At 51.5% G+C, this 26,326-nt stretch overlaps 1 protein-coding gene across 4 annotated transcripts in view; it reads right to left on the bottom strand.

Annotated features, from left to right (window-relative positions):
* Positions 1–9,396, bottom strand: part of SHF (Src homology 2 domain containing F) — a 56,966-nt gene extending 47,570 nt beyond the window's left edge. For 3 of the 4 annotated variants that reach the window (XM_067534739.1, XM_067534738.1, XM_067534740.1), the window contains exon 1: positions 8,980–9,302. In XM_067534739.1, coding sequence (XP_067390840.1) covers positions 8,980–9,291 — 312 coding nt within the window. In that variant the 5' untranslated portion in view covers positions 9,292–9,302. Of the gene's footprint in view, positions 1–8,979 lie in introns of all 4 variants that reach the window. The other variant, XM_067534736.1, reaches the window with a different exon arrangement.
* Between the last annotated feature and the right edge of the window lie 16,930 nt (positions 9,397–26,326).

The following is a 26,326-nucleotide window of genomic DNA, read 5'->3' as shown; positions in this document are numbered from 1 at the left end:
ATCCCGTCACCCAAAACACTCGCCCCAACACACAGGGCAGGCTGGAGTGTGCACACACGACAGGCACCACTTTTGTCAATAGCTGAGAACTGAACTAGGAACCCTCGGAGCTAAAACTACAAGATGTTACAGCCTGAGATAGAGAATCAATCTCCCTCGCTGGGGCCGTAACAACTCATGTCCCGTGCGGATCGGCACTGAGGGAGCTATGTATCACACATTCACCAGTGGGTTATATGCACAATCCAATGCAACACACAGGGGCATATACTCTAGCACTCAAATATGTACACACATGCCCCTCCACGCATAACACAACCAAATGCATATGCACACAATTTAATACACACACCACAATGCACTTACCCCAACACACACACACACGAACCAAGGCTGGGCACACACCCCAACATACAAACCCATGCAAACACCCATCATAAATAAAAGAATCTCGTGAATTGTGAAAAAGTGGCCTGTGTGAAAGTCTGGCCTGCACAGTTAAAAAGAAGCTGCCCACAGAGGCTGGCTAGCCACAGTACCCTGGGGCAAGAGTGCAATAGAAGCCATCACCTAGTGGGTGCCTACGACTGGGCCTGGGGTCTTCTCTGGGCAGGTCCTACACAGCGCACTGTCGTGATCCCTGCACACCCAGAGCCGGGCCCCCGCACAGCCTGGGCCGAGCCCCAGCTGCTCACCTGTGTCACTTGGCGCCCGCAGAGCCCGGGGCAGCACAAGGGAGCCAGGCCTGACAGCCAGAGACCCTCATCCCCCTCCCTCTCTGCATGGCTCCAGGACCAATCCTGGCCCCTCCACTAGGCCGTGAGCTCAAAGAGGTGACTGGGGCTAAGCTCCCCAGACGGGGCAGAGGAGCAACGGGGGCAGTGCGTTCCCTAAGCCTGCTCAGCACAGCCAGCCCCTCGTCTACAAGAGCGCAGCCATCTCTGCTACCTCCAGGGGAGACGCCACAGAAACGGGTCAGGCCACTGCTTTCCTACGGCAGGTGTCCCCTAGCTCTCTCCCACTGGACCACAAGCCATCAAGGGAAACAGAATGGCCCAGTGCAGGGAGGAGGAGTCAGGACTCCTGGGTGCTATCCCCACTTCTGCCAGCGACTCACTGTGTGAGCCGGGGCGCAGCACTTCATTCCTTTGTGCCTCAGTTTCCTCATCTGTGCAAAGGGGCCCATGACCCTGGCCCCACGGCACCGCGGTGAGACTGGAGGAACGCCTGCAGTGTGCTTTGAGAGCAGGGCTAGAGACAAACAGGCTATACCTGGCCCTGCAGACGGCGATCTACCGCAGAACTTTCAGAACCCTTCCCTTGTGTGCCCCCCCCGTGGCAGCATCATGCCATGGGGCCAGAGGACACCCCAGCACCACCTCCACCCTGGACATCTCCTTGCAAAGAGCGCCCTCCTGCAGCGTCACGCTCCATGGGCAGCATCACGGAGCCACGCCGCTAGTCCCATCCTAGCAGGGCAGCTGCTGTCAGCAGCCCAGCAAGCACCCCAGGAAGCCAGCAGCCCAACGGCGGTGAGCGAGGGTGTTTCTAAGAGAAACCTCCACCCCTGTTGTTGGAGCAGGGCGTCGCCCCCGCCCTCCCACTGCACAGAGGGTGTCCCTGGCAGGCCATGCAGAGCAGAGGGAGAGCGAGGGCTCGCTTTGCCCGCCCCGCAGTTCCGAGGCCAGGCTGCATCCCACACAAGCATGGAGTCCTACCGGTAAGTCTGCATTATGCAGGGAGGCGAGGCGGCTCGCCTGGGGACAGGAAACTGCACCCTGCTCCCAGCCAGGCAGAGCCGGCGAGCTACCACGCTCTCTGGAAAAGCACGCACTGGGCACGGAGAGGCTGCCAGGCTGGTGCCCTCTCCTCATCACCCTCCACAGGGAAGCAGGCACCTGAAGACCCTCCATAACCTCCACACTGCCAACTGGACACCTTCCCAGCCTAACCTCCAGCACTGGGGCTGACAGTCCTTCCCTAGAAAGACAAATCAAGGGCCCTGCACACATCCCAAGCACCAGGAACTTTTCCAGTTCCTTCTCTTACCTCCACCCTGCTTTTCCCGGGCAGCCCCCGGCCCCCACCCAGGGCAGATCTGTTACTGATGCACATGCAGAGCTCCCGAGATGTTCTGTGTCCCCCCGCTCCCAGCCCTTCCTGCTCCTGGCCCCAAGCCCTCGGCGCTCTACTGAGTGTGGCACAGTGTGCCCTGTGAAATCACAGCAGTGCCCTCACCTGCCTGCCCGCCTCACGCCGCCTGCATACGCAGGCCCCGGACCACTTGGGCCTCTTCCTGCAGCATGGGCACTGCAAGCCGCTGCCCTGGCCACGTGCAGCCGGGCCTCCAAGCCCCACTCCCACCTGCTGCTTGTGATGATCGCTCCCCACGCGCAGCCCAGATTCCTCCTCGCATCCCTTCCCATCTCCCCACCCCCGCTCAGCCGGGCTGAGAATTTCAAGAGAGAGCAGCTCAGGCTGTCGGATCCTTAATGAAGATGTTAAGCAAGCCCCCAGCGAGCCCTGCAGCAGCTCGCCAAGCGAAGGCCAGGCACTGCCTCCAGCACTGCGCTGGCTTCATCCCACCACGGCTGAGCCCTCATCTGGGCTCGCAGACCGGCTAATCGGACTCCATCTGCCAGAGAGGTTCTTCTCAGCCTGCTCCCGGTCCCTCTCCCTCACCTTTGAGCCAAACTCCCGGAGCAGGACACCAAAAAATGCTCCCATCGGGCGGACAAGGAGGATGGCCCAGTGATCAGTGCACTGGCCTGGGACACAGGAATCCTGGGCTCAGTGCGCAGCTCTGCCACCGCCACCCCGCATGACCTCAGGCAAGTCACTTAGTGTCTCAGACTCAGTTTCCACCTGCGAAAAGGGGCCTCTTGTCCCTGCCCTGCCCCCCACGGCTGCACAAGGGTAAATGAACAACAGCTGGGGGCAGCTCAAACTCTATGGAAATTGGGGCCAGAAATGCCTTCCAGAAACAGAAAGAGCCTCACTGCATCAGCCCCGAGCAAGACCCCGCCGCCACCCGAGATTACAGCCGCCCTGCAAGGGAAGGCAGCGGGCCATAGTCTCCATACACTAGGGTAACTCACGGGCTCGGCCGCCTGCCCGTTCCTCAGTGTGGGGCAGGGGCTGCGGTCAGCTCTCAGCACAGGGCAGAGCAGATTGAAAGCCAACCCCCTGAGAGCCAGGGGCTGCTTGGAGCCCCACGGCCCCACGTTTGTCCTGGCAGAGCCCGGACTCCTCATGGCTGGGCGGCACAGGCAGGGCCAGGCTGTTCCCTCCATCCCCAGGGCTGTCCCTAGGGCAGCATGTGCCCATCTCCAGTGTCCCAGGGGTGCGCTTGGCTGGGAGCCGTAGGGCATAGCGGAGCCTCTCGCTGACGGGGGGAAGGCGGAGAGGACGGAGGAGTCGGGGTAAGGCACCCACGGGAACGCAAGTGCCAGCGGACTGGATCACAGGCCAGCAGCCACCCAAGGCACGTTAGAACCGGCCTGGCCGGGACCATGCTCCAGGGCTGGCGAAGCTGCCTGGGCTGGCAGGTGAGCGGCAAGTTCCCAGGCCCCTGTTAGCCCTCCCCTTAGTGAATCTCCTCCGCCCCCTGCAGGCACCCCCTGCCCCCCACACCAAGCCGAGCCTGCCTTCCCAACAGAGGGCAAAGCCTCATCCGTCCCGGGAGAGGCCGAAATGAGGCAGGTGGCCACGAGCTCCATGCCAAGGCCCCACTTCCCCATTTCCCTTACTCTGCCTGATCCCAAGTGACCACGCCCAGCGAGGGGGTCTGGCGTGACCCTCCGGGGGGATCCCTGCAGCTGGTAGCACTGTGCTCCAGAGAGAGGGATGCAGGCAGGCTTTCCCCCTCCTCCCAGAGAGGCTGAGGAAGTTCCCATTTCTCCTCACCTCTAGGTGCCGGGCCTAAACTCCAGCCCTCGGCCGCAGACAGCAGCGAAAGAGCCAGGCAGTGCTGAGGGGCCGGGGCGCGTGACCTTAACTCAGCAGCTTCGTTCCCGGTGAAGCGCGGGTGTTGTTTTCCTGCACTGCGGCCAGGCCGCCCCTGCCTCCCTCCCTCCGTGACAGACTCCGGCCCAGGAGTCCCACGGAGAACGCAGCTCAGACAGGACCTCGACTCACAAATTCTCCTTGGGGCCTTCTGGTGCGACACAAAATGAACCGCCAGCGACCCATACGGCTGGCACCAGCCATGCATTTCAATGCCAGGAGTTGCAGGCCGAGAGGGACCCTGGCAATTACACAGATGCTTTCGCAGTGGGGAGGGGAAAAGGAGACCTGACCTCCTGTTCTCCAGGCTGGAGCAGCTTCCTGGGGGTTTCCCAGAGGAAGGCTGGTCTGGTTGTCACTCCCAGAGCCCTGGGTGGCTACATGCTCCAGCTGGCTTGCCCTGCAGAGCCAACAGCTTTTCATTGGGTAGGTCTTGGAGCTCGGTCCTTGCTGCTGGGTATTGGAGCTCAGCAAGGGCAGTGCAGCATGTGGCCTTCCATGGGCTCTGCCTTCTGCCGCTCCACTTGGCCCCATCTGTGCCTAAGAAAGCAGTACAGGCCGCTGTAATTTAGAAAACAGATCGGGGCGGGAGGGGGGAGGCTGTGCTGCATCTCAGGACCCCTTTGACAAAACAACCCCAATTTGCACCATTCTCTGCCTCTAGGCTATGCCAACTTCCAACTGATCTGACCTTGCACGTCATCTTTAGAGTGGGGAGAAAACTGGGCTTTCAGCAGAAACGTTGCTGCCTCCTTAAACTGTGGTGTTGCCATTGCTCCTGCTTAATAAACGGAGCAAACCGGGAAAGACGGGCTTTCATTTTCATTCATGCATTCAGGAGACTTTTCCGTTCCAATCTTCCAGCTGGTTTCTGTTTGTCTGCACAGAAAACACAGACAAATGGACCTCGGGCCAGCGCGTTGCCAGGGACTCGCCTCTCTCTCTCTCCCTGCACATACCCAGAAGCCAGGGAGCCCTACGTTCTGCAGCAAGATTCCCAGCAGGACTTTGCAGCACTCGGGTGCGCCAAGCCAGGGAATCTGTGGCCGGTTCACTTAAATCAAAATGCCAGGCTTTAATTAAATGGGAAAGTAAATAATTCAATCAGCAGAACACCCCCCATGTTATTTGGATATTAAACTGAATGCTTTTTACCCTGCATCTACCCACCCTCAAAACACACACACACACACACACACACTCACATTCCTACTGCACAGCTTAAGGACACAGCAGCAATTGTCACGGGGCAGCCAGGAGGAAGTTTAACTGAATGTTTCAGCTGCAATGACCAGCAGTGAAACAGTTAACAATGGTGACAATTGATGTGTCAATTTTAGATATCAAGGCACATGAGGCGGCTTCCCCCTCCCAGAGCAATTGTGTCAGGCTCTCTGCAGAGCCCGGCAGGTGTTAGTGAGCATGCAACACTCAGGGCACATTGTCAAGGTTATCTGCACCGCCAGGACTAAAAAGGATCAGTTTATTAAAAAGAAAGCTCAGTTTTGGGAGCACAACTTGTGATACCTGCACACGCTGGCCTCCGGGCAAGGCTGCAGCCATGCAGTCACGTGATACAGTCCTGCAGGCGCTGGCCTCTGGACACGGCTCCAGTCTGAAACCCTTCAAAGCCCAAAAGGACGGTTCTGATCATTCGGTCGGACTTCCTGCATCCAGAGGCCAGACAGCCTCACCCAGGGAATCCTGTATGAAACTCAACTGCTGGTGGTTGAGCTACCAGGGATCTTTCAGAGAGAGCCACTCAAACCTGATATAAAGACTCCAAGTGACCGAGAATCCACCACAACCCTGCTCCAATGGTTAATTACGCTCACCACTAAAAATTTGCACTGGATTTTCAGTTTTCGTCGCTGTCTGCCTTCAACTCCCAGCCGTCTTTTGCCTCTGGCTGCTAGATTAAAGAGCCCTGTGCTATTAAAAATCTCCCCGCATAGGTGCTTATAGACCATGATTAAACTGCCTCTTAACCTACTCTTCAACAAGACAGGCTGTGCTTCAATCTGTCACTATAAGGCGGTATTTTTGTGGCTTTTTGCTGATCCTTCTCCAATTCTTCAACTTTCTTTGTGAAGTGTAGATCCCAGAACCAGACACAGGATCCAGTAATGGCCTCACCAATGCGATATACAGAGGTGAGATCTTTTCAGTATTCTCCTGTTAACAAATCCACCCGTTTCCCCACAGATTCACATGGGGAGCTCATGTTCAGCTGTTTATCTAGTGTACTTTCCAGAGTCCCTGCTTTCCAGGATACAGTCCCCTATCCCATAGATAAGACCTGCACTCCTTGGTCCTACAAGCACAACCTTGCATTTGGCTGGATTATAATGCACACTGTTTGATTGCACCCTGCTCTATCACAGGGACCAGTCTCCTTTGTCATTTACCGCACTACCCATCTTTGTGTGTCTGCACACGTCACCCGCAATGATCACAGATAACGCAAATGTATAGCACCGGGCCAAGAACAGATCCCCGCAGAGCCCTGCAAGATACATCTCACTCATTGCTGATTGTTCATTAACAACCCATTTTAGAGATCTATCAATTAGCCAGTTGTAGTCCATTTAAAATACACCCTTCGGGTTTTGTTGAGTGCTTGTTTAATCAAAATGGCATGCAGTGCTAAATCCAAGCACATTATTACATCAACAGTTACCTCTATCAACCACACTTGTCATCTTGTCAAAGGGAGATATCAAGTTCATTTGACAAAATCTGTCTCCCTGGAAGCTGTGCTGATTGGCTTTAGTTACATTTACTGGGAGAGTTCCCGACCTGCATCAGCAGCTCCATGATGTAGCCCAGAACTGGGGGCAGGCTGTCCCATCTTCGTGTCCCATTCATAGAGCCCTGCGCAGAGGCAAAATTTGTATCCGCATCTGAGACGCGAAACATGGTCCACGGATACAAAGCGGATATCCGCAGATTTGCAGGGCTCTACCCCTTCTTAAATACGGGCATGACTGCGGCAAATTTCCTTCCCTATCCTCCAAGGGGTTTGATGTTCTCTCTTCCCCAGCCTGGGATTATTTCTCCCCTAGCCAACCTCCCATCCTTTGCTCAGCTCCCACCCACCATTATCACAATGCTCTTGTTGTGGTACCAGAAGCTGGCTCCGTTCTAAGCTCCCGCTGAGCCTCATGACACAGAGTAGGGTGAAAATGATGGCAGCTGTGTCTCCCTGTGCCTGGACAGTCCCTGCAAGATCAGTGGTAGGTGAGGCTGCCCTCAGCCTCCCTCGGGGCAGTGGCACTGTTGGGGAGCATATGTAGAAGGAGGCAGAGTGAAGAGTGACTGATACTGGCGAGGTCCTGCCTACTCCAGTCCCGGCAGAATTGGCACAAATGCAGTGAAGTACAACACAGGACAAATTCCAAAACAACGCAGGGAATGTGGACAAAGCAATAGCACACCTGCCCTGTCAGGATCAAACACGGCACCACTGCACCAGTCAGATGCGGCCTGACACTGATGAAAAGAGGGACGCTCTTGTACTTGTGCTACCAAATGCAGATTAAAGGGAAACCAAAGTGTGACAGGCCGCCTGGCTCGCCGCACACCAGTCTTAACCAGGGATAATGTTAACCGAGCTAACTGTGCTGCGCTGAGCCTGCTGGAAGGTGTAAACAAGCAGTCAGACAGGGACAGAGCGTGGCTGGGAATAACTGAGAATCCAGTGGGGATGAAAAGGGGGATCAGCGCGGGCAAAATCAGGGCTTTGTCTGCCACAGCGTAAAGCCACATGCCCCAGGCACTCACATTTCACCCAGCACACTTGCCTTTCTGGGGAACCTACCTGTCTAAGGCAAGGAGGTGGCGGAGGCTCCTCTGCATCACACAAGGGAGCTGCTGTTGACATTTGACTGGCATGTTATTGCCATCAGGACAATGGATGGAAGGCGTGACACTCACCACAGCCTTCGCTAGTGCACATAATGCTGTGAGCTATTTTGGCACAAGTGCAGCTCTTAATGAGATCTCAAACAATGGGAGGCAAGCGTCTGTTCTGGGGAAAGGCAGCTCTCAGCTTGCCAAAAGGAGCCCCACTCTGGCAGGAGAAGCCTCTCGGCCAGGACGCCAGCACTCAGCTCAGCAGCTGAAAGAGACAAAGCCATGCACAGGGGGCTCTGGCAGCAGGGAGCCGCTGTCCCAGATTGCCAATGCAAAACCAGTGCTGGCCTCAAAGGAAAATGAAGAGGTGCGGCTGGTCAGTGACTCTGGAGTTAAGCTGGTCAGCCTGAGGCTGTTGCAATCCTTTCCCTGCCCCACCTCCCGCTCTCTCCTGAAGTCAAGCAGGCCCCTGTGCCTCACACTTCCAGCCACCAAGCCCGCATGTCATCGAACAACGACCCACCGGCTGGCAAAGCCCCTCCGGGCAAGATCCGCTCCATTCGGGGCTTAGGTACCCATCTGTGGAACCTAACCCAGGCTTCCCTGGCCAGCAGAGCCCTGTATCCCCGGCCGGAGCCATGCTCCAGCGCCGGCATCCTGAGAGCGCCTGGCAGGTTGGTGAGGCTGCTTGGCCTCAGAGCTGCTTTGTCTGGCAAAGCAACCGTTCAGAATCCTGCTGCTGCTGCTGCTGCTGCTGCAGGCTCGGAGGCAGCCAAGTTAGTGGCGGTGCCTTGCTGCTGCCCGGCTGTGGCTGAGCACGGCAGGAGCGGAGTAAACAAACGCGGAGAGCAACATGTGGCCTCCCCTTCGCGGCTCCCCGCCGCCTGCAGAGCGCACTTCAGCGGGACCGTCCGCCACCAAGCGGCCCGGGGGAGGGGGGGTCCCGGCCAGAGGGTCTGTGAGCCCCCGGGCGGGCAGGCAGGCAGGGCGCCGCGCTCTTCCACGGGCGCCCCGTCCCGGGCCCGCCAGCCAAGTCCCCTCCCCGGCCGGAGGGAGGCTCCGAGCCCCGCTCCCAGAGGGAGCCGGGCCCGGGGCGAACGGGGGCACCGCGGCTCTCACCTGGTCCGGCGCGGGCCCGTCGGGCGCCTTCTCCGCCGCGTCCACCTTGATGAGCCGGTGCTTGGGCGAGCCGTAGCGGGAGTCGGGCGCGGGGGCCCCCGGGCCGCCCCCCGTGTAGGGGTCCTCGAAGTCCCGCTCCCGCTGCAGCCGGTAGGCGGCCAGGATGTCCGGCTGGGCCGCGGCCGGGCAGGGCGGCGCGGCGGGGCCGGGGGCGCCCCCCGGCGGCGGGGGCAGGCCGGCGCGGTAGTCGGGCTTGGGCGGCGCGGGCTTGGCGCTGCGGAAGCCCAGGTGCTCCCGGAGCCAGCGGGCCATGCTGCCCACGCACTGCGGGGCCCCCCCCGGCCCGGGCCCGTGCCCGGGCCCGTGCCCGGGCCCGGCGCGCTCCGAGCCGGCCGCCGCAGCTCCGCTCAGCAGCATCGGGACGGGCCGACTGAGAGCGCCGAGGCGGCGGCGGAGCCCGGAGCCCAGCGCCGGCCGGGGCGGGCGGGGGAGGCGGCCAAGGGGAGGCGGCCAGTGCCACCTGCCGGAGCCGCGGCGCCTGCTGCACCGACCTGCGCGGCGCCCCCCGGCCCGGCCCGGGTTCCTGCTGTGCGCCCCCTCCTCGCCTGCGCTGCCCCCAGCCCGACACTTCCCTGCACGCCCAGGCTGGGGTCCGCACCTTCTCTGGGCTCCGCTCCGCTCTCCCCCCCGCCCCCGTTCCCTGTGTGCCTTATACGCCAAGGCGCCCTCCTGCCCCCCACATCTCTCCCTGCCCCCCAAATGTCTGGATGCCTCCTCAGACCCCTGGCCCTCTGCCTACACAGCCCCCATCTCACGCATTCCTACCTCTGACCTATAGCTGCCACCCCTCTGAACCCTGTGCCCCACCCTGGCATCCTCCAGGATCTTGTGCCCCCCACATGCCCTCAGCCCAAGCACTGCTCTGGGCACGTCAGGCCTGAATCCAGCTGCCCCAGAAGCTGCTCATGGTGCCCCATCTACATCTCCCCTCAGCCCAAAGCACCCCCCTCTAAACAATGACCCAGGACAAGGGCCGCTCGCCCCCCCAGCCTGAGTGGACATACCCACACAGGGCCCAGGACAGTGCTAGGGGGTGGGGAATAGGCAGGGGTACCTTCCCCAGCCCACAGTGGTAGAAATGCTTCTGCTCCCCCAACACCCCTCCCCCATGCACCCCATCCAAGGCAACTGGCTCCCTTGAGCTACCATCTAAGGGTCCAGGGTTTGGCTGGGCCCCGCCTCTCCGTCTCCTGCTCCAGAGATGGCCACGGTTACTCCAGGTGCTTTTGCCTTTGGGAGCTGGCAGGGTTGGTGACTCAGACAAGACATGACGCTGTTCCCTAATCCTTGGGAAAACACCTGACTTGCCCAACACGTTGATGAGTGAGGGACCAAGAATGTAGGTTTCCGAATCACACACCGGCCCTTCCAAGTGTGAACTGAGTGGAACTGCCACAGTGGCGCCTACCCGGGTCGGCCGACAGCCTGCGAAAACAGCTCAGCAAGCTCTGCCCTGTTCACTTTACTGTGTGTTCATTCTGAAACCTAGTGATGGTGATGTCAACATCGTTAACTAGTAGCTCGCTGCTGAACAGTATAGCAGAACACACTTCTCCCACAACCCCAAAACCGCCTCCCCCGGGCCACCCCTCAGACCATGCTGCACCTCAATGCACAAATCTGCAGCACGCTGAAAATGTAGGAGCAGCATCGAAATAATTGACGAATATCAGATTATCAGAACAGGGAGGGCTCACTGACAGCATGAGTCAGCTGCACATTTAATTCTACCACAATGTGCAGCCCTGGATTTGCCCCAATCTGCTGCACGAAAGCACCACAAAGTCCAGTGGCCCATGAGTATAGAATAGACATATATACAATCAAGTATAAGCAGGGGTCCCAGCTGCTGAAGTCACATTGGCTGCAGAGTACAGGGGCCCTGCCCCTCCTCCTCCGTTCTAAAGGCAGGAATCATGGAGCAAGCATGCACCCAGACGTGCTCACACTCATACACACACAACAGCAACTGCTTTGAAATGGGTTCTGTGGCCAGGTGCCAAGGCACACAGTCTTGCGGTGGAGCTCTGCAGAGGCACGGGTTTGCAGCAGAACTCCCTTGGGCGTGCCTCTTGGGAGAACTGCCCTGTGCTTCTCCAGTTACAGCTGAAAATCGGTTTGATGGCACCCTTCTGTTCTGTGTCCGTGCACAGCACATGAATACCACTTCACAGACTTTAAGGTCCGAAGCGACCATTATGATCATCTAGTCTGACCTCCTGCACAACACAGGTCACGAAACCTCACCCACCCACTTCTGAAATAGCCTCCACACCTATGACTGAGTTATGAAGTCCTCAAATAAAGGTTTAAAGACTTCAAGGCACAGAGAACCCACCAGTAAGTGACCCAGGCCCCATGCTGCAGATTGTTTGCCCCTGTTGGCATGTGGTCACTTCCGACAAAAGACCCAGAACTGAAGTAGCAGATGTTGCAAAAGGGTAGAAGTATGGGGCATCAGCAGAATTAAAGGGCAGCAGGAGGGCTAGGGGCATTGGCAGAGCTGGATAGGGCGCCCAGGGCTGAAATAGCGAGGCAGGCCATGTATACAGGGCAGAGATTAAGACAATTGGCCCAGGCGTGAAGAGCTGCCGTTACAGACCCATCAGTGTAACATCTATTCCAGGGAAACTGGACACCGTCCTTTGGGGTTAATAAGGCCCCTTTCCCGTCAGTGTCCCAGTGGGGCAGCTGGACTGAATGGAGCTATTCCTGGGTAGTTTGCACAGCAAGAGGTACGTCTACACTGCGGTGAAAGGTGTAATTTCCAGCTGCAGCAGCACAGGTGGTGGGAGGGTCTAAGTGCCCTGAGCACGTGTCTAGCATCTCAGACGGGATCATGTTCGGGGTGACTAGCCCCTCCCAGCACTTGTGACACAGCAGTGACACTTCTATTTTTAGCGTGCCAGCAGGATCAAAGCTAGTGTGGGTATTACACTTCCACCTCAGAGTGTAGACACAGTGACCTGGTCTACACTAGAAAATGGAGTTGGCTTAACTACATCACTAGGGGTGTGAAAAATCCACACCCCTGAGCGCTGTAGTTAAGCGAACCTAACCCCTAGTGTAGACAGCGCTAGGTCACCAGAAGAGTTCTTCTGGCAATCTAGCTTCCCTCTCTCCAGGAGGCGCATTACCTGTGCCGAAGGGAGACCCCCTCCCATCGCCAGAGGTGGTGTCTACACTGAAGAGCTGCAGCTGTGCCACTGTAGCATTTCGAGGGTACATTAGTCCACCCTGAGGCAGATGCAAGCAGCGCATGGAAACCCCATGTGCAGGTGACACTGTCACACTGCCACCTTGTGGCCATTCCACTCAGCCGAGAGACTTTATTGGCCACAGAGCAAGCTAGACAAGTGCTGCCAAAGCGAGAGACCCTCCGTCAGCCTCCTCCACCCCAGTATGGCCCACCCCAAATGTGCAAAAATCACGAGCCAGCGTCACCAAAAATCCTGAGATTGGCTTTAAAGATCATGAGAGGATGTACAAATAATAGATGGGGCGCTCTTTTTATTTGCCTTCTGAGCCTTTAGGGTGCATTGGGGGGGGGGGGGGGGGTCACGTTTTGAAGCTACCACCACAGCCCCGAGGGCTAGAAACTTACTTTTTCTTTAAGACCGAAGGCTGACGTTCTCACATCTTCATGGGACTCCAGGAGCTGGAGCTCTAAGGAAAACAATAATTATCATGAGACGCATGACAAAATCGTGAGTGTTGGCAACCTCGCGAGGGTAGTGCCCCCACTTGGTCACATACTGCACTTAGGGCCGGATCCCCAGCCAGGTGTTACATGCCACATTCCAAAGGTGGGGGGGCAGCTTTTCCTGCCTACTCTTTACTGAGACAGCGTGGAGTTGGGAGGCTCTCTCTGTCTCAGCGGGCCTGCCAGCGCAATGGCCCTCCTGGGCCCAGACTGCTCTTTGTCTCACCCGATCCCACCCCTGGGGTGTGGCCCGAGTCTGTAGCTGGTTCTGCCCGTCACTGGGGTGAGATCCCTGCACGATGGCTCTGGGCAGCAACCTGGGGCTGGTCACTGCTTTGAATTTGTCCTGAGTGACTCCTGCACAGCTGATGGAGGTGCTGGCCTGGCCTCGCAAGCACCATTTTGTGTTGCTTGCTTGCATCCTGGTTGGGAGGCCACGGGACCCAGGAAGCAATGACACAGGGATGGGTTGTATGGGGCTTTGCCATGCAAGGAATGTGTGCAGCTCTGGCTGAGACAGCCCCAGGAGAGTTGATCGATCTCTCTCTCTCTCTCTCTCTCTCTCTCTCTCACACACACACACACACACACACACACCCCTTCCCCCCTCCCCCCCCTCCCAAATTCCCTCTCTGGTTTGCTTTTCCCTCCCTCTTTCCCAGCTGGGGATCTGCGTTCACAGGAAGGGGACTCAGTTGGGAATCTGAGCCCATTGAGGCATGGGGGAACCAAGTATTTGAGCCCACAGGAGGGTGGGGCCAGCCAGGTATCTCAGTCTATGGGGTGGGGTGGCTGGGTATCCCTGTGAGGAACCTGAGGGGCACTGTGGACCCCATAACCATCACATTTGCTGGGGAGGGTGACTGCTGGCACCAAGCAATGACCCTCGCTGCTCAGTGAGACTGAGGGAGCTGGGATTGCTGTGCTCAGGGCAGGTTGATAGCAGGACAGTCTGGATTCCCACTTGGCTGGGATACGCACCACCGCCTGGTGTGGGCCTATACAGCACAGTTCCCAATGCCAGGACAGGACAAGTCCACCGGCCCGGGGAGGGACTGTAGGCACTGGATCATTCCCCTGAAGGAGGCTCAGTTCTCAGGTGCTCGGGATCCATGGCAGGAGAGACTTCCACATGCCCAGTACTTCTGACTTAACACAGAAGTTTTGAGTTGTGGCCACATACCTAATTTGACCATAATAAAATCCCTTTTGGTTAATAATTAAACATTAAAACCTGGGGGTTACAGTGGGCAAGAAGCTGGATATGAGTCAGCAGTGTGCCCTGCTTGCCAAGAAGGCTAATAGCATATTGGGCTGCATTAGTAGGAGCGTTGCCAGCGGAGCGAGAGAAGTGATTAGTCCCCTCTATTCGGCACTGGTGAGGCCACATTTGGAGTATTGTGTCCAGTTTTGGGCCCCCCTCTACAGGAAGGATGTGGACAAATTGGAGAGAGTCCAGCAGAGAGCAACAAAAATGATTAGGGGGCTGAAGCACATGACTTATAAGGAGAGGCTGAGGGAACTAGGCTTGTTTAGTCTGCAGAAGAGAAGAAGCGGGGGGGGGGGGGGGGAGAAGACGAGACGCATTTGATAGCAGCCTTTAACTACCTGAAAGGGGGATTCCAGGGAGGATGGCACTAGGCTGTTCTCAGTGGTGGCAGATGACAGAACAAGGAGCAATGGTTTCAAGTTGCAGTGGGGGAGGTCTAGGATGGATATTAGGAAAATCTTTTTCACTAGGAAGGTGGTGAAGAACTGGAATGGGTTACCTAGGGAGGTGGTGGAATCTCCATCTTTAGAGAGTTTTAAGGTGAGGCTTGACAAAGCCCTGGCTGGGATGATTTAGTCGGGGTTGGTCCTGCTTTGAGCAGGGGTTGGACGAGATGACCTCTTGAGGTCCCTTCCAATCCTAACCATCTATGATTGGTGCCTGTTTCCATTATAGGTCACTTTCTCCCTAGCAATTTCCACTTCGTTAGCTGCATCGGAAAAGCCAGTGACGTTGAACTAGGATTTAACTGGTCTCTTTGTTGGTCTCCTCCTTGGCCCCATCGTGGTGTTACTTCAAACATCACACCTGCAAGTAGACTGATGCGCCCTTTGAGAGCAACAGGTGATCCGTGGGACTTTTTAAGTTTGGGGTTTTTTATAATAAACCACTAGCCCAGGTACTTTCAGTTGCTCTCAGTAGATGTTGTCTTCCAGGGGACCTATGGAGTAGATAGCTGTCAATTGATTGAACATCCCCTTATTTGGTTCAAGCGTGGGTAAAACCACCATGAATAAGACATAAAAGGATTCTGATATACCATAATTTTCTCAAATAATGTGAATCATGGGTAGGATCTGTGACCCCCACACCCTCTGTTTCTGATTGCCTTGATATCTTTTTACACTGAGTTGAGCGTTTGGCTGTCTCTCCCTCATGTCTTGGAATGCATTTCGGACAATACTAGTTTCAGATTTGCTCTTCTTTGATTAAATGTGCGGCACTTCCAATTCTAAAAATTACAGGGTGATGGCTATTATAACCTAAAGTATAGGCTATTCTATGCAGATCAGATGCTTCACGCTGTTCTTTACTCGTTGTGGATAAGCAATAACTTTATCCACAAACAGTACTGAAAAAAAAAATACACTGTCTTGGTGTAGTCACAATAATTAAATTCACCTAATTTGCTAACTTGACAAATTTAACACAGCAGGAATGTGCCTAAATTGAACCTGATTGATTAATATGCCTAGTATAGGCGTAGCCGCCTTCCCCCTCTGCAGTTATTGATTAGGGGAAAGATCTTTTCCCAGTTTATCTAAGGTGACATGGTTACATCCACTAGCTCATAGCTAAGGGCCACACTTTTGCCTGTTATGCCCTTTACACTTTGATAGGGCTTGCTGGGGATTGGCTCCCTTGATTGCACTATTGAAGTGGGGAAATTATTTGACCATCATTCAAGTACATAGTTTTCCAATATATGAATTGACACCTTATATGTGGCTAATGCAGTCCTGTTGGTCCAAGCCATAACCTTAACACGGTCCTATATTTTGCTACACTGTCAGAGTTCAATGTCTCGACATGAAAGTCCATTTTCTGTTTTCTCCACATGTGGCTCAAATACTGGAGGTTGAGAGTTTGCATTTAGTTGACTTGCCAGGGCTCACATCAAAACAACTGTCAGGACACCAAGGCTCCTGCAGAAGAGGAATAATGCCACCAGGCCCTTTTAGCTGTGAGCCACTTCCGACTTCAGTCACCTCTGAGTATGTCAGATTGTTGTTGGGTACCTGCAAAGATAAGTTTTTTTCCTGGTACAATTAATTAGCATGGTAGATTTTATCCACTTTTCTTTTGCCACCTGTTATTTTGAATTTTTACAGTCAGGAACTGAGTTTATCAATGACGTGGAAAAGCTCCCTCCTTCGGTTACATAGTCCATGTTTTGGCATTGATATGACAAAAGCATAATCAGATATCTGACTTCCCAAGTGTTCTGTCATTGGTTTTTATCAAAGTAGGCTTTTGCCTTTGGCTTGGATTTTAGCAGCTACATACCAATGCATCCAGTTGTGCAAGGATTTCAGGTATGTATCCATTTTAATTTTATTAATTTGGAAGTCACTGGTTAACCAGAATTCAATTTTTCTTGTATTCATCACCTCAAAAAGCCATTAAAATTACAGGAATTCCAACATCCCGAACTGCCATGTGCATTTATCAGCTTTCAATTGGATGATTTGATTTGTTCTTTCAACTATCTCTGAAAACTGTGGGTGATAAGGGAAATGGAACTTTTGTTAAGTTACATTATAATCAACAAAGTGGGGTGGCTTTTTCTTTGATGTTATTTTTGGTGAGAGTCCTCAGAGAAAACCTCTTTCTACCATACCCTTAGAAGTGGCAGAAATTGGGCTAATCTTTCAAGGAAAAGCTTTTACCCACTTTGAAAAAGAGATTCACTGTCACCCACCTTTTGTGTAAGAGATCCTGGTCCTACAAAATCTATTTGGAAGGTTTAATCAGTTTCCTGATGTTTTTCAAAAGGAACATCTACACTGAGTTTTAACCACTGAATTGGTTTTACAATATTCTTAGTTTCCTTTGGCAGAGCTTTCAAACCAGGGATTAAGTCCTTTTGATTTCCCTTAATCAAAGACATCAAATGGGAGTGATAGGGTGGCTCACAAATGTGACAACCTGTTTACATCACATCCCCTACATCCCTCTCTGGCAGCTAAATTAGCTTGTTAGTTTGGACACGTAGGCCCTGTATTACAACATTAATTAATGTACTGTTTCACCTCTATTTCCTAAACATACTTAATAGCTTTTATCCTTGGCTACAAAGCCAAAAGTATGACTGGGTGTGCTGAAATGGGAATTTTTTGTAATATTTTTATGAATCCTACGTGTGCCTTAGTTTTCCCCCATTACTTTGCATTGCTACCCAGTGTGGGGAAAAGGATTACTTTTGCTCTCAGGGCAGACTCAAAGGCATGGGGATGTATATGTCATCTGCTGCCCTCCCGGTCTGAGTGGAATTAACAGAGTCATTAAGGAACTGGCTGAAACCAACACAGATCAACAAGGGATCCAGAGAGACAATGCAATCTCCAATGACTCATGAATCAACACAAAAGTGGGACGCTCTGGCCAAAGAGGTTGTGAACTCAGTATGACCCTGCCTGGAGAGCAAAGGACCAGGTGTCCAGCAGGGAAAATGTGGGCTCTGGAAGAAGTAGGTTGCTCTCTTTTGGACAGACTAAGGAAGTCAGAAAGAGACAGAATCTGAAAATGGAGTTAATTACAGCATGGCTGCTGAATTGCTCTGGTTTGACCAGAATGGACTATGCTTTAACCTTTATTTCTCTGTGCTAACCTAAGAACTTCCAATGCTGTGTTACAGTTGACTAATAAATCCTACTCTGGTTTTAAAACCATGCTTGAGTGTCCCGGAAAATACTGGTTGGGGTGCATTGATCTCTGGAGAGTGTACAAGACTCATCCAGGGGTCTGTCTCAGCTGAACTCACTGAGTAAAGCTCATGGCATGAAGCAGGGGTGCTGGATCACTATAGCAAAGTCTAGGAGGCAGCAAGGCTGCGTGGCCTACTCTGAAGGAAGGGTGAGACTCCTCATAGGTCTGGCATGCTAAAGGGATTCCTCCAACAGACTGTTTAAAAGCTGGGATGTAGCACAGATCCTGTGGATCCAGGACACTGGATTTAACAAAGAATTAGATCAGTTCATGGGGGATAGCCATCGATGGCTATTAGCCAAGATGGTCAGGGCCACAACCCCATGCTCTAGTGTCCCTACACCTCCCACTCCCAGAAGCTGGGACTGGATAACATGGATGGATTTCTTAAAATAGCCCTCTTCCGTTCATTCCCTCTGAAGCACCTGGTATTGGCCACTGTCAGAAGACAGGATACTGGGCTAGATGGATCATTGGTCTGACCCAGTCTGACCTTTCTTATGTCTGGGCTGTATGCCAGCCTTTGCCCACTTTGGAGAACAGGAGAGAGACACATCTAGTTACTGCTGCTTCCATGGGACAGAACACACAAAGCCCTCAACAAAGTTCTAGGCTTAATCAATCAGTTTGGACTCAACAAGAAAAATGGTGTTTTCCATCTATACTAAATCGAACTTTTAGTACAGACAGCAAAACACATATGGAATTAGCCCTAGCCCTGAAAAAGTTAAAGCAATCTGAATTGCATGCACCAACGAATAGACCAGAACCGAGACAAGTACTGGGGATGGTAAATTACATTAGTCAATATCTCCAAAAACTTTCTACAGTGACAAAACCACTGAATGAACTATTGAAGTCCAAAGCATCATAGTTATGGGGACCAAATGAAGAATTTGTCTGCAAAAAGGCAAAAAGAAATCATCCCAGCAGCTCTGGTTCTCAAGTACTAAGATGTGAACAAACACACACTGGTTGGTGCGGATGCAAGAAGCTGAGGCCCATGATGTGGTGTATTGTTGCAACAACATGAATCTGAGTGTAAGTTAATTGCATTTTGCTCCTGTACATGCACAAAAACAGAAATACGATATATGCAGATTGAGAAGAAGTACCTGGCAAGAGAACGGGCATACATTCCATTTTAGAGCTGTGTGGACTGGATTCCTTTACACTGATAACAGACCACAAACTGTTTATAACCTTCATCAATGGGAAAGACCTGACTCAAGTTCTGCTAAGATACCCATGACTATTGTTAAGGTTAGTGTGATTTAACCCAATTGCTAAATATGTTCCTGGGAAAAATATGGGTAGTAGCAGACCCGGTCACAGAGCCCAGCCTTGCACTCAACTTCCCATGAGCTCGAAGATGACATAAAGGTGTATGGGGATGCTGTAGATGCATACAGACCAGAATCAGAAAAGAGTCTACACCAGATACAACAAGCAGCCTTGACAGACACGCAACTTCAAGAAGTTCTGAGTTACATTAGATCCCTCTGGCTCAGGTATCTAAAGGGCTTTTATGGAAGTGACAATTGCGACACATGGACAATTAAGCAAGTCAAATGGACTCATGATTAAAGGCAAGTGACTTATAATTTCAAATGAAAGGAGAAATCCTAAAGTTCATCCATGAAGGACAGCAAGGACAGGCCACCCAGCCAGTGTGGTGGCCAGGCATCACCAAGGACATTATGAATAAAGTATCTGCATGTGAACATTGCAGAACTAACAAAGCAACATAACACAAAGAACCTTTAACAACAGCACCTGTATCAGACAGACATTGGATGAAACTAGCTGCACCGGTAAGTGAATTCAGAGGACATCATTACCTGAACATATTGGTCTATTTTTCCAGGTGTATAGAAATAATAACATATAATAAAGACATAACATGTCGCAGTGTTATAGAGAAACTGAAGTGCCCTTCTGCTCATTTCGGTATTCCGGAACAACTGGTGATGGACAATGGGCCACAATTCACTGCAGTGGAATTTAAGTCATTCCAAATGAAATACGAGTTTGAACATATTACTAGTAGCCCACATTTCCCACAAGCGAATGGCGAGGCTGACAGCTGTACAGACGGCCAAGAAAATCTCACAGACAGGAAAATCCATTCTTTGCTCTTCTGAGCTACAGATCAACACTGATAACAGCTACTGGATATAGTCCAGCACAACTCCTGATGGGAAGACAACTCAGAACTACTGTTTCGCTTTTGGACATGAACCTATCTCCAAAGTGGCCAGACATGAAGAGAGTAGCCAATTGGGATAAAAAGGCAAAAAGAGCTTATGAACATTTTTACAACAGACATCACTCAGTTAGAGACCTGCCGGCTCTACAGCCTGGTGACTGTGTTTGTGTCAAACTGGATGGAGAACACCAGCTGTCACAAAGAAAAATAATTCATCACCCAGATTACATGTGATTGAAACCAACAGCGGACAATTCAATGGACACTGTTGACATCTACAGTTTGTTACAAAGAAAGAACCATCAACGGAGCAAACGCTACAGATGATGGATGCAGAAGAAGAAGACGACTCAAAAATTCCAAACTGACCACAGCCAGTCATTGCAACTAATGGTCAGTCAGAACTGACAAAGTTGTTACGCGTTCTGGTCATGTAATTAGAAAACCAATAAGATTTAGAGGCACTTAATAAACTGGTACATACTGAAATTCAAAGATAGCATGAAAGTGTGCATTTTGAACAATTTTGTAGATGGTAGGAAGGCAGGAAGATGTAATGGAACGCTGAACTGTATAATACCATTCACCACTAGGTGGCACGATGTGTAGCATTTCTTATCTGAGCTGGTAACAGCCAGAGCCAGCAGTGTATTAAAGAGAACACACCATCAAGAATCTCTCTCTGGCATGGAAGCTCTATCACCATATCTGGTACATGCCAGGCAACCTGCACTCAGCTTCGCTCTTTGCTAATGAAACATGGTGGCAGCGTCTCAACAGTGAGATCTTTGCAGTGCAACAACAAGCAACATGAGCCAGGGAACTTGATCTAAAGCACCCTGGAGCCCTGGATTTTGCAGACACGAACCTAGCCCAGTGATGGAACCGGTGGAAGGAGGAGTTTGAGCTGCACACAGCCCTGGCCATGCAGGAGGACAACAACAAGATAAAGTAACAGTTTTATTTCTCGGTTATTGGGGAGCAAGGCAGAGAGATCTACATGACTGTGAAGCTCACCACTGTCTCAAGTCTCACAGCAACCCTCAAAGCCCCATGGATTTATTGGTCCCCAGAGCAGAATGAAACTGTGGAGTGGCACGGGTTTGTCACCAGAGACCACTCTGAAAGGGAAGGGATAGCGTTTCTGGGGGCCAGGCCTACGAGTTTACACCAAGGATTATATAAAGTGATAAGAACATTAGAATGGCCATGTTAGCCCAGTAGCCTGTCTTCCGACAGTGGCCAATGCCAGCTGCTTCAGAGGGAATGAACAGAACAGGCAGTCATCAAGTGATCCATCCCATCTCCCATTCCCAGCTTCTAGCAAAAACAGGCTAGGGAAATTCAGAGCATAGGGTTGCATCCCTGACTATCCTGGCTCATAACCACTGATGGACCTATCCTCCATGAACTTCTGATTCTTTTTTTAATCCAGTTACATAGTTTTGGCTTTCACGACATCCTCTGGCAATGAATTGCACAGAGGGTCACTGCTCGTTGTGTGAAGAAGTACTTCCTTTTGTTTGTTTTAACCCTGCTGGCTATTAATTTCATTGGGTGTGTCACGCTGGCTAGATTGGGTGGGGGGTTGGGGGGCATTTATTATGTTGTTTAACATCAATATGTCAAAATCATAGTAATTCATGTGAGATATGCCATGTCAGGTACTGTTAGAAAGGCTATAATGTGCTAAATAAGATGATAATGTTCACGTTTATGTGTTATATGTGTAATGGAAGTTATGGATATGGTTGATATCTCTGTATTTCAAATTGTGCTGTGTCTGGGCAACACCCCAGATAGGATAGGTGCAGCACTAGCCTGCTTAATGGCCCATTAAGAAATTCACAGGTACAGGGGACCCAGGACGAGAAGCCAGGGATATACCTGCTGAGTCGCCAGGACTTACTCATATGACTCTGGACTCCATCTTATTCCTGTAAAATTCCACAAGCAGCATGGCAAAGACCAAAGGACATAAAAGGCAGCTGTCTGACATCCATTTTGTCTTCAGTCATCTTTGTCTTTAGTCTCCAGCCTACTTCTGGCTCAGCTCATCTACAACTGAACTGAACTGAAGCTGTGAAACAAAGGACTGAGACCCATCCAGGTACTGGATGTATACCAGAGGGACTATACAAACCTGCAAACTCCACAATTCTACTAGAAACCTGATATATATGGACTTTCAAATCATTTGTATGTATCTGATTGCTTTAATCCTTTAACATTTCGCTTACTGTTTGTTCCTTTCTTTGTATAATAAACCTTTAGTTTTAGTTACTAAAGGATTGGCTGGCAGCGTGGTATTTTGGGTAAGATCTAAACTTACATTGATCTGGTACTGTGGTTGACCCTTTGGGGTCAGGAGAAACCTTTTTGGTAAAGAGCATATAGAGTTTTAAATAACTGATCTCTTTACTGGACCTAGTGGCCAATTGGGAGCCAGAGACTGAAATGCAGTAAAGGGGGCTGTATGTATTTTTATTTTGCCTTCTTGATAGCCAGTGTGAGGAATCAAAAGCACTGTTTGTGGCTGGTTGGGAAGTCTGACTTCAGCTGTGAAAATTTGCTAAACTGCTGAACTTAGTCAACAACCCCACATTTTAGAAAGAAAAACTGATATAAATATAGCCTTAATAAGGAAAAATACCAAAAAAACCCACCATGTCTATGGAGGAAAACAGTGAAAGTCTTCAAGTAAGAACATATGCACATGTGAAAGGATGTTCTAGATATGGGAGGAGGCACCACCCTAGATAATGTCCAGCACTTACTCAAACCTTCCATATCTGCAAGAAACAGAATCATTTTGGAAAAGTCTGTAAACAGAGATGTTGGGAAAAACTGCAACATACATCTAGTTCAAAATTCAAAAAAGGCTCAGACAATGCCAAATAAGAAATACGGAGCTGGCATTACAAAGGAAGAAAATTTGTTTCTGGGTGTTTTGAAACAGAGTCACTCTGAATTACAAGGAGGATTAACAGTTATATATGAAATAGATGTCCCATTAATAAATAGTGCAACTCATACAGGTGCGCAAGCTAATGTAATTTCAAAACAACATAAAACGTCTAAAAATAAAACCTGAAATAAGAGAACAAATACATATTAATTTACAATCTCATACTGATGAAAAAAATCCTGTTCTGGAGATTTGAGAGTTACAGGTCATTGCTAAAGATAATTATTTAAGATTTGTAGTCATTAAGGCACCAGGTATTTCTATTTTAGGTTAAGAAGCATGGTTAGCACGAAATCTAATTGGTAGATTTCAGATTACTCAGAAACATTGGAAATAGAACATCAATCTACAGCAGAGGTCCCCAAACTGTGGGACGCATCGCCATAGGGGGGCGGGGGTGCTGAGGAACATTAGAGCTATGTCAAAATGGAATGTCAGGATGTTCACACAGAAAAAGAGGCTTTGGCACAGGTTTTTGCATGCAAAAAAATTCATTTATATATGGTACTGGCAGAAACAGATCATCAACAGCCAGTTAATATTTCAAAAAAGAAAATGACGAACATCCCACCTTGACTACAGAGATTACTTTTTCAATTGTATGTATGATTTAAATTAAAATATCAGCCGAGCAAATTGTTAATGGTTGCTGATCTTTCTAGAGCTTGCAATGTAATCGGAGAAGAGGTGGTACACGCAGATGTACTTAAATGGTTTCCTATATCAGAAAGAGTATGGGAAGACATTGTACAAGCACCTAGCCAGGATGAGGCTTTACAAAGGGTTATTATAGCTGATGAAAAAGGATATAATAGAAAACCTGAAGCCATATAATCAATTTATTCAAGACTCATCAGTAATTGAAGGACTTCTGTTTAAAGTTAATATTGTAGTAATTCCTTCAGGGGTAACAGCAGAGATGTTGCAATGCATACATGAGGGACATTTAGGTATAGAAAAATGTAATCAAACTCAGCATGCGTGTTCAGCTCATACACTTCCAGATCTCTTTCATATTTAAGTGTCTCCCTAATAGCAACAGCAGGCCTCTGCCAGGTCTCCGCTGCATTCCTTTCTCAAGCACTGAAAACCTGCAGGAGATATGCTTTGTTTGTCAGAAAGCTTTGTTTCTTGAATAGCAGCAACATGGGGATTTTTCTCATAAAGAACTTTTTCAACTTCTCTGCTACAGTTCCAGATGCCTAGTCCGTTAAAACACAGGTTATTAAAAGAGGTAGTTGTATATTTGTCAGCACCTCCCGCAGAAACTACAAGAGACGATATGTCAGTTTCCTTGTACACAGTAGCATTGTGTTTCCAAACTCTCCCACCTTGAGGTTGTGGAAGAATGCGGTTACAGAGCACCATTAGCCAGAGATTTCCTCTGGGAACAAAGCAGGCAGGCTTTACTATCATTGCTGCTAAACCTGACATGCATGCAGGGACTGGTGCAAGATGTTTGGTTATAATTTGGATTAACTAATAAACAGAGAGCTTCATTAATCACACTAGATCCACGGAGAGGTGACACATTGATCCCCTGAGCTGGGGCATTGATTGGAGGGACTCAGCTTTCTCCTTCCCATTAATTTCTCTTTCCAGGCACCTGCAAGCAAATCTGCCTCCAGCTAATATCTCTCTTCTGAGGAGAAGGGTGGGATTTGGAAGAGAGTCTCTTTAGTCCTGTATGTTGAAGGTTACAAATCCCTCACTCTGATCTGTGCAACAGAAATTGTGAACTCTACCGTATTTTAAGCCCTAGAATTGTTGCCGCCGAGTTTCAACAGCTCACATTGGGCTGGGCAGAAGGAGTGCTATCAGGTGAGCACGCAAGGAATTGTCTCGGGGGAGCAGTCCCGGGAGAGTGTCAGCTGGAGAAGAGTTTAGAGTGAAGGCTGGGCAAGGGGGTTGAGGAGGAGGGTGTGGGGAGGGGCTGGAGAGAACGCAGGGGCATGGTGTGAAGGACTGTCTGTGCCCTTTGGGGTGAGCGCCAGGAGCCACTCAGCACGAATGGGGGAGGGCCCTCTGCGGTGGCGAGCCCTGGGAGCACAGTGAAGGGGGAGGCCAGGCAGGGAACTGTTCATTGTGTGTGTGTGTGAGGAGGTGGATGGGGGGGGGGGGGAAGAGGATGTAACAGGGCCGGTCCTCAGACTTTAAGGCCAGAAGGGCGCATTATCATCATCTAGACTGACCTCCTGCACAACGCAGGCCACAGAGCCTCACCCACCCACTCCTGTAACAGACCCCTCACCTCTGGCTGAGTTATGATGTCCTCAAGTCATGATTTAAAGACTTCCCAATAAGAGAATCCACCATTTACACTAGGGCAAACCTGCAAGCGACCCAGGCCCCATGCTGCCGAGGAGGGTGACACCTCCCTCCGCCGCGCAGGGTCTCTGCCGATCTGACCCAGGGGGAAATTCCTTCCTGACCCCAAATATGGCGATCAGCTGGACCCCGTTCATGGAGGAGAGATCCACCAGCCAGACCTGGGAAGGAATTCCCTGTAGTAACTGAGAGCCTTGCCCATCGAGTGTCCTGTCTGCAGCCGGTCAGGATAGTCACTACCAGCAGTCACAGATGGTTCACCTGCCATTGTAGGTCTCCCATCCTGCCTCCACTCCTGTCCTCTTCTGCGCGCACAGAGCGCTCAGACTCTCTGGTTCACTTACAGGTCCCTGCCACCTTCACAGCTGCGTGCAGCGCTTCATCTGCGACAGCGCAGGAGTCCCCGCAGACCGAGGATAGGAGCGCGCTGCTGGGACTCCAGGTTCTGCCTCGCTCCCCCTGCACCTTCTCTCCTTTCCGAACTACTGGCCCGTCCATTAAGCACAAACGGTCGTCATCAGGTTTATTCCCAGACAGACACTCACCGTCACTCTGGTGAACCCGTGCTGGTTCCGCTGTGCCCAGCCCTCTGCCCTAGGGGAGCTTTCAGACAGAGCTCTAGGGAGGGAAAGGGTTAGGGTGAGACCCGGGGGTGAGGGCAGGGCTGAGGGGAGCTGTTCCGGGGAGCATAGAGAAGTGCCCAGGTGAGCAAATGGGAAGGGGTTGGGGGTGCGCTGTGGCAAGCAGCAGGTCAGCTCAGCCTGCATCCAGGCAGTGGCTTACGCTGAGTGTGGCAGGGGCAGGCAGGGTGGGTCCAAGGTGCGAGGAGCAGGGGAGGTGGCATCCTTGGGAGGTGGCGTTGCAGGGTTTGGTAAGAACGTTGAGGAATTGCACTGGGGCAGCAGCGTCAGGGGAGCATGTGGGAAGCAGGGTGGGGAGCACCTGGAAAGCTGTGTTAAGAGAAGCTGCATGGGGTGAGAAGTGGGAGCCCCGGGCCCCTCCTCCATGGCTGCAGTTCAGCCCTGACCTCCAGCCCCCATTTATCCCTCCCCTGGGATTGTGACATGGTAACAGACAAATCACATCTCTGCTCAAATACCA

The sequence above is a fragment of the Emydura macquarii genome, unplaced genomic scaffold, assembly GCF_026122565.2.
Source record: "Emydura macquarii macquarii isolate MOO-44397 ecotype Brisbane River unplaced genomic scaffold, CSIRO-AGI_Emac_v2 contig_3451, whole genome shotgun sequence".
NCBI lineage: Eukaryota > Metazoa > Chordata > Testudines > Chelidae > Emydura > Emydura macquarii.
The sequence above is the reverse complement of the archived record's forward strand: the minus strand, read 5'-3'. Positions and strand labels throughout refer to the sequence as shown.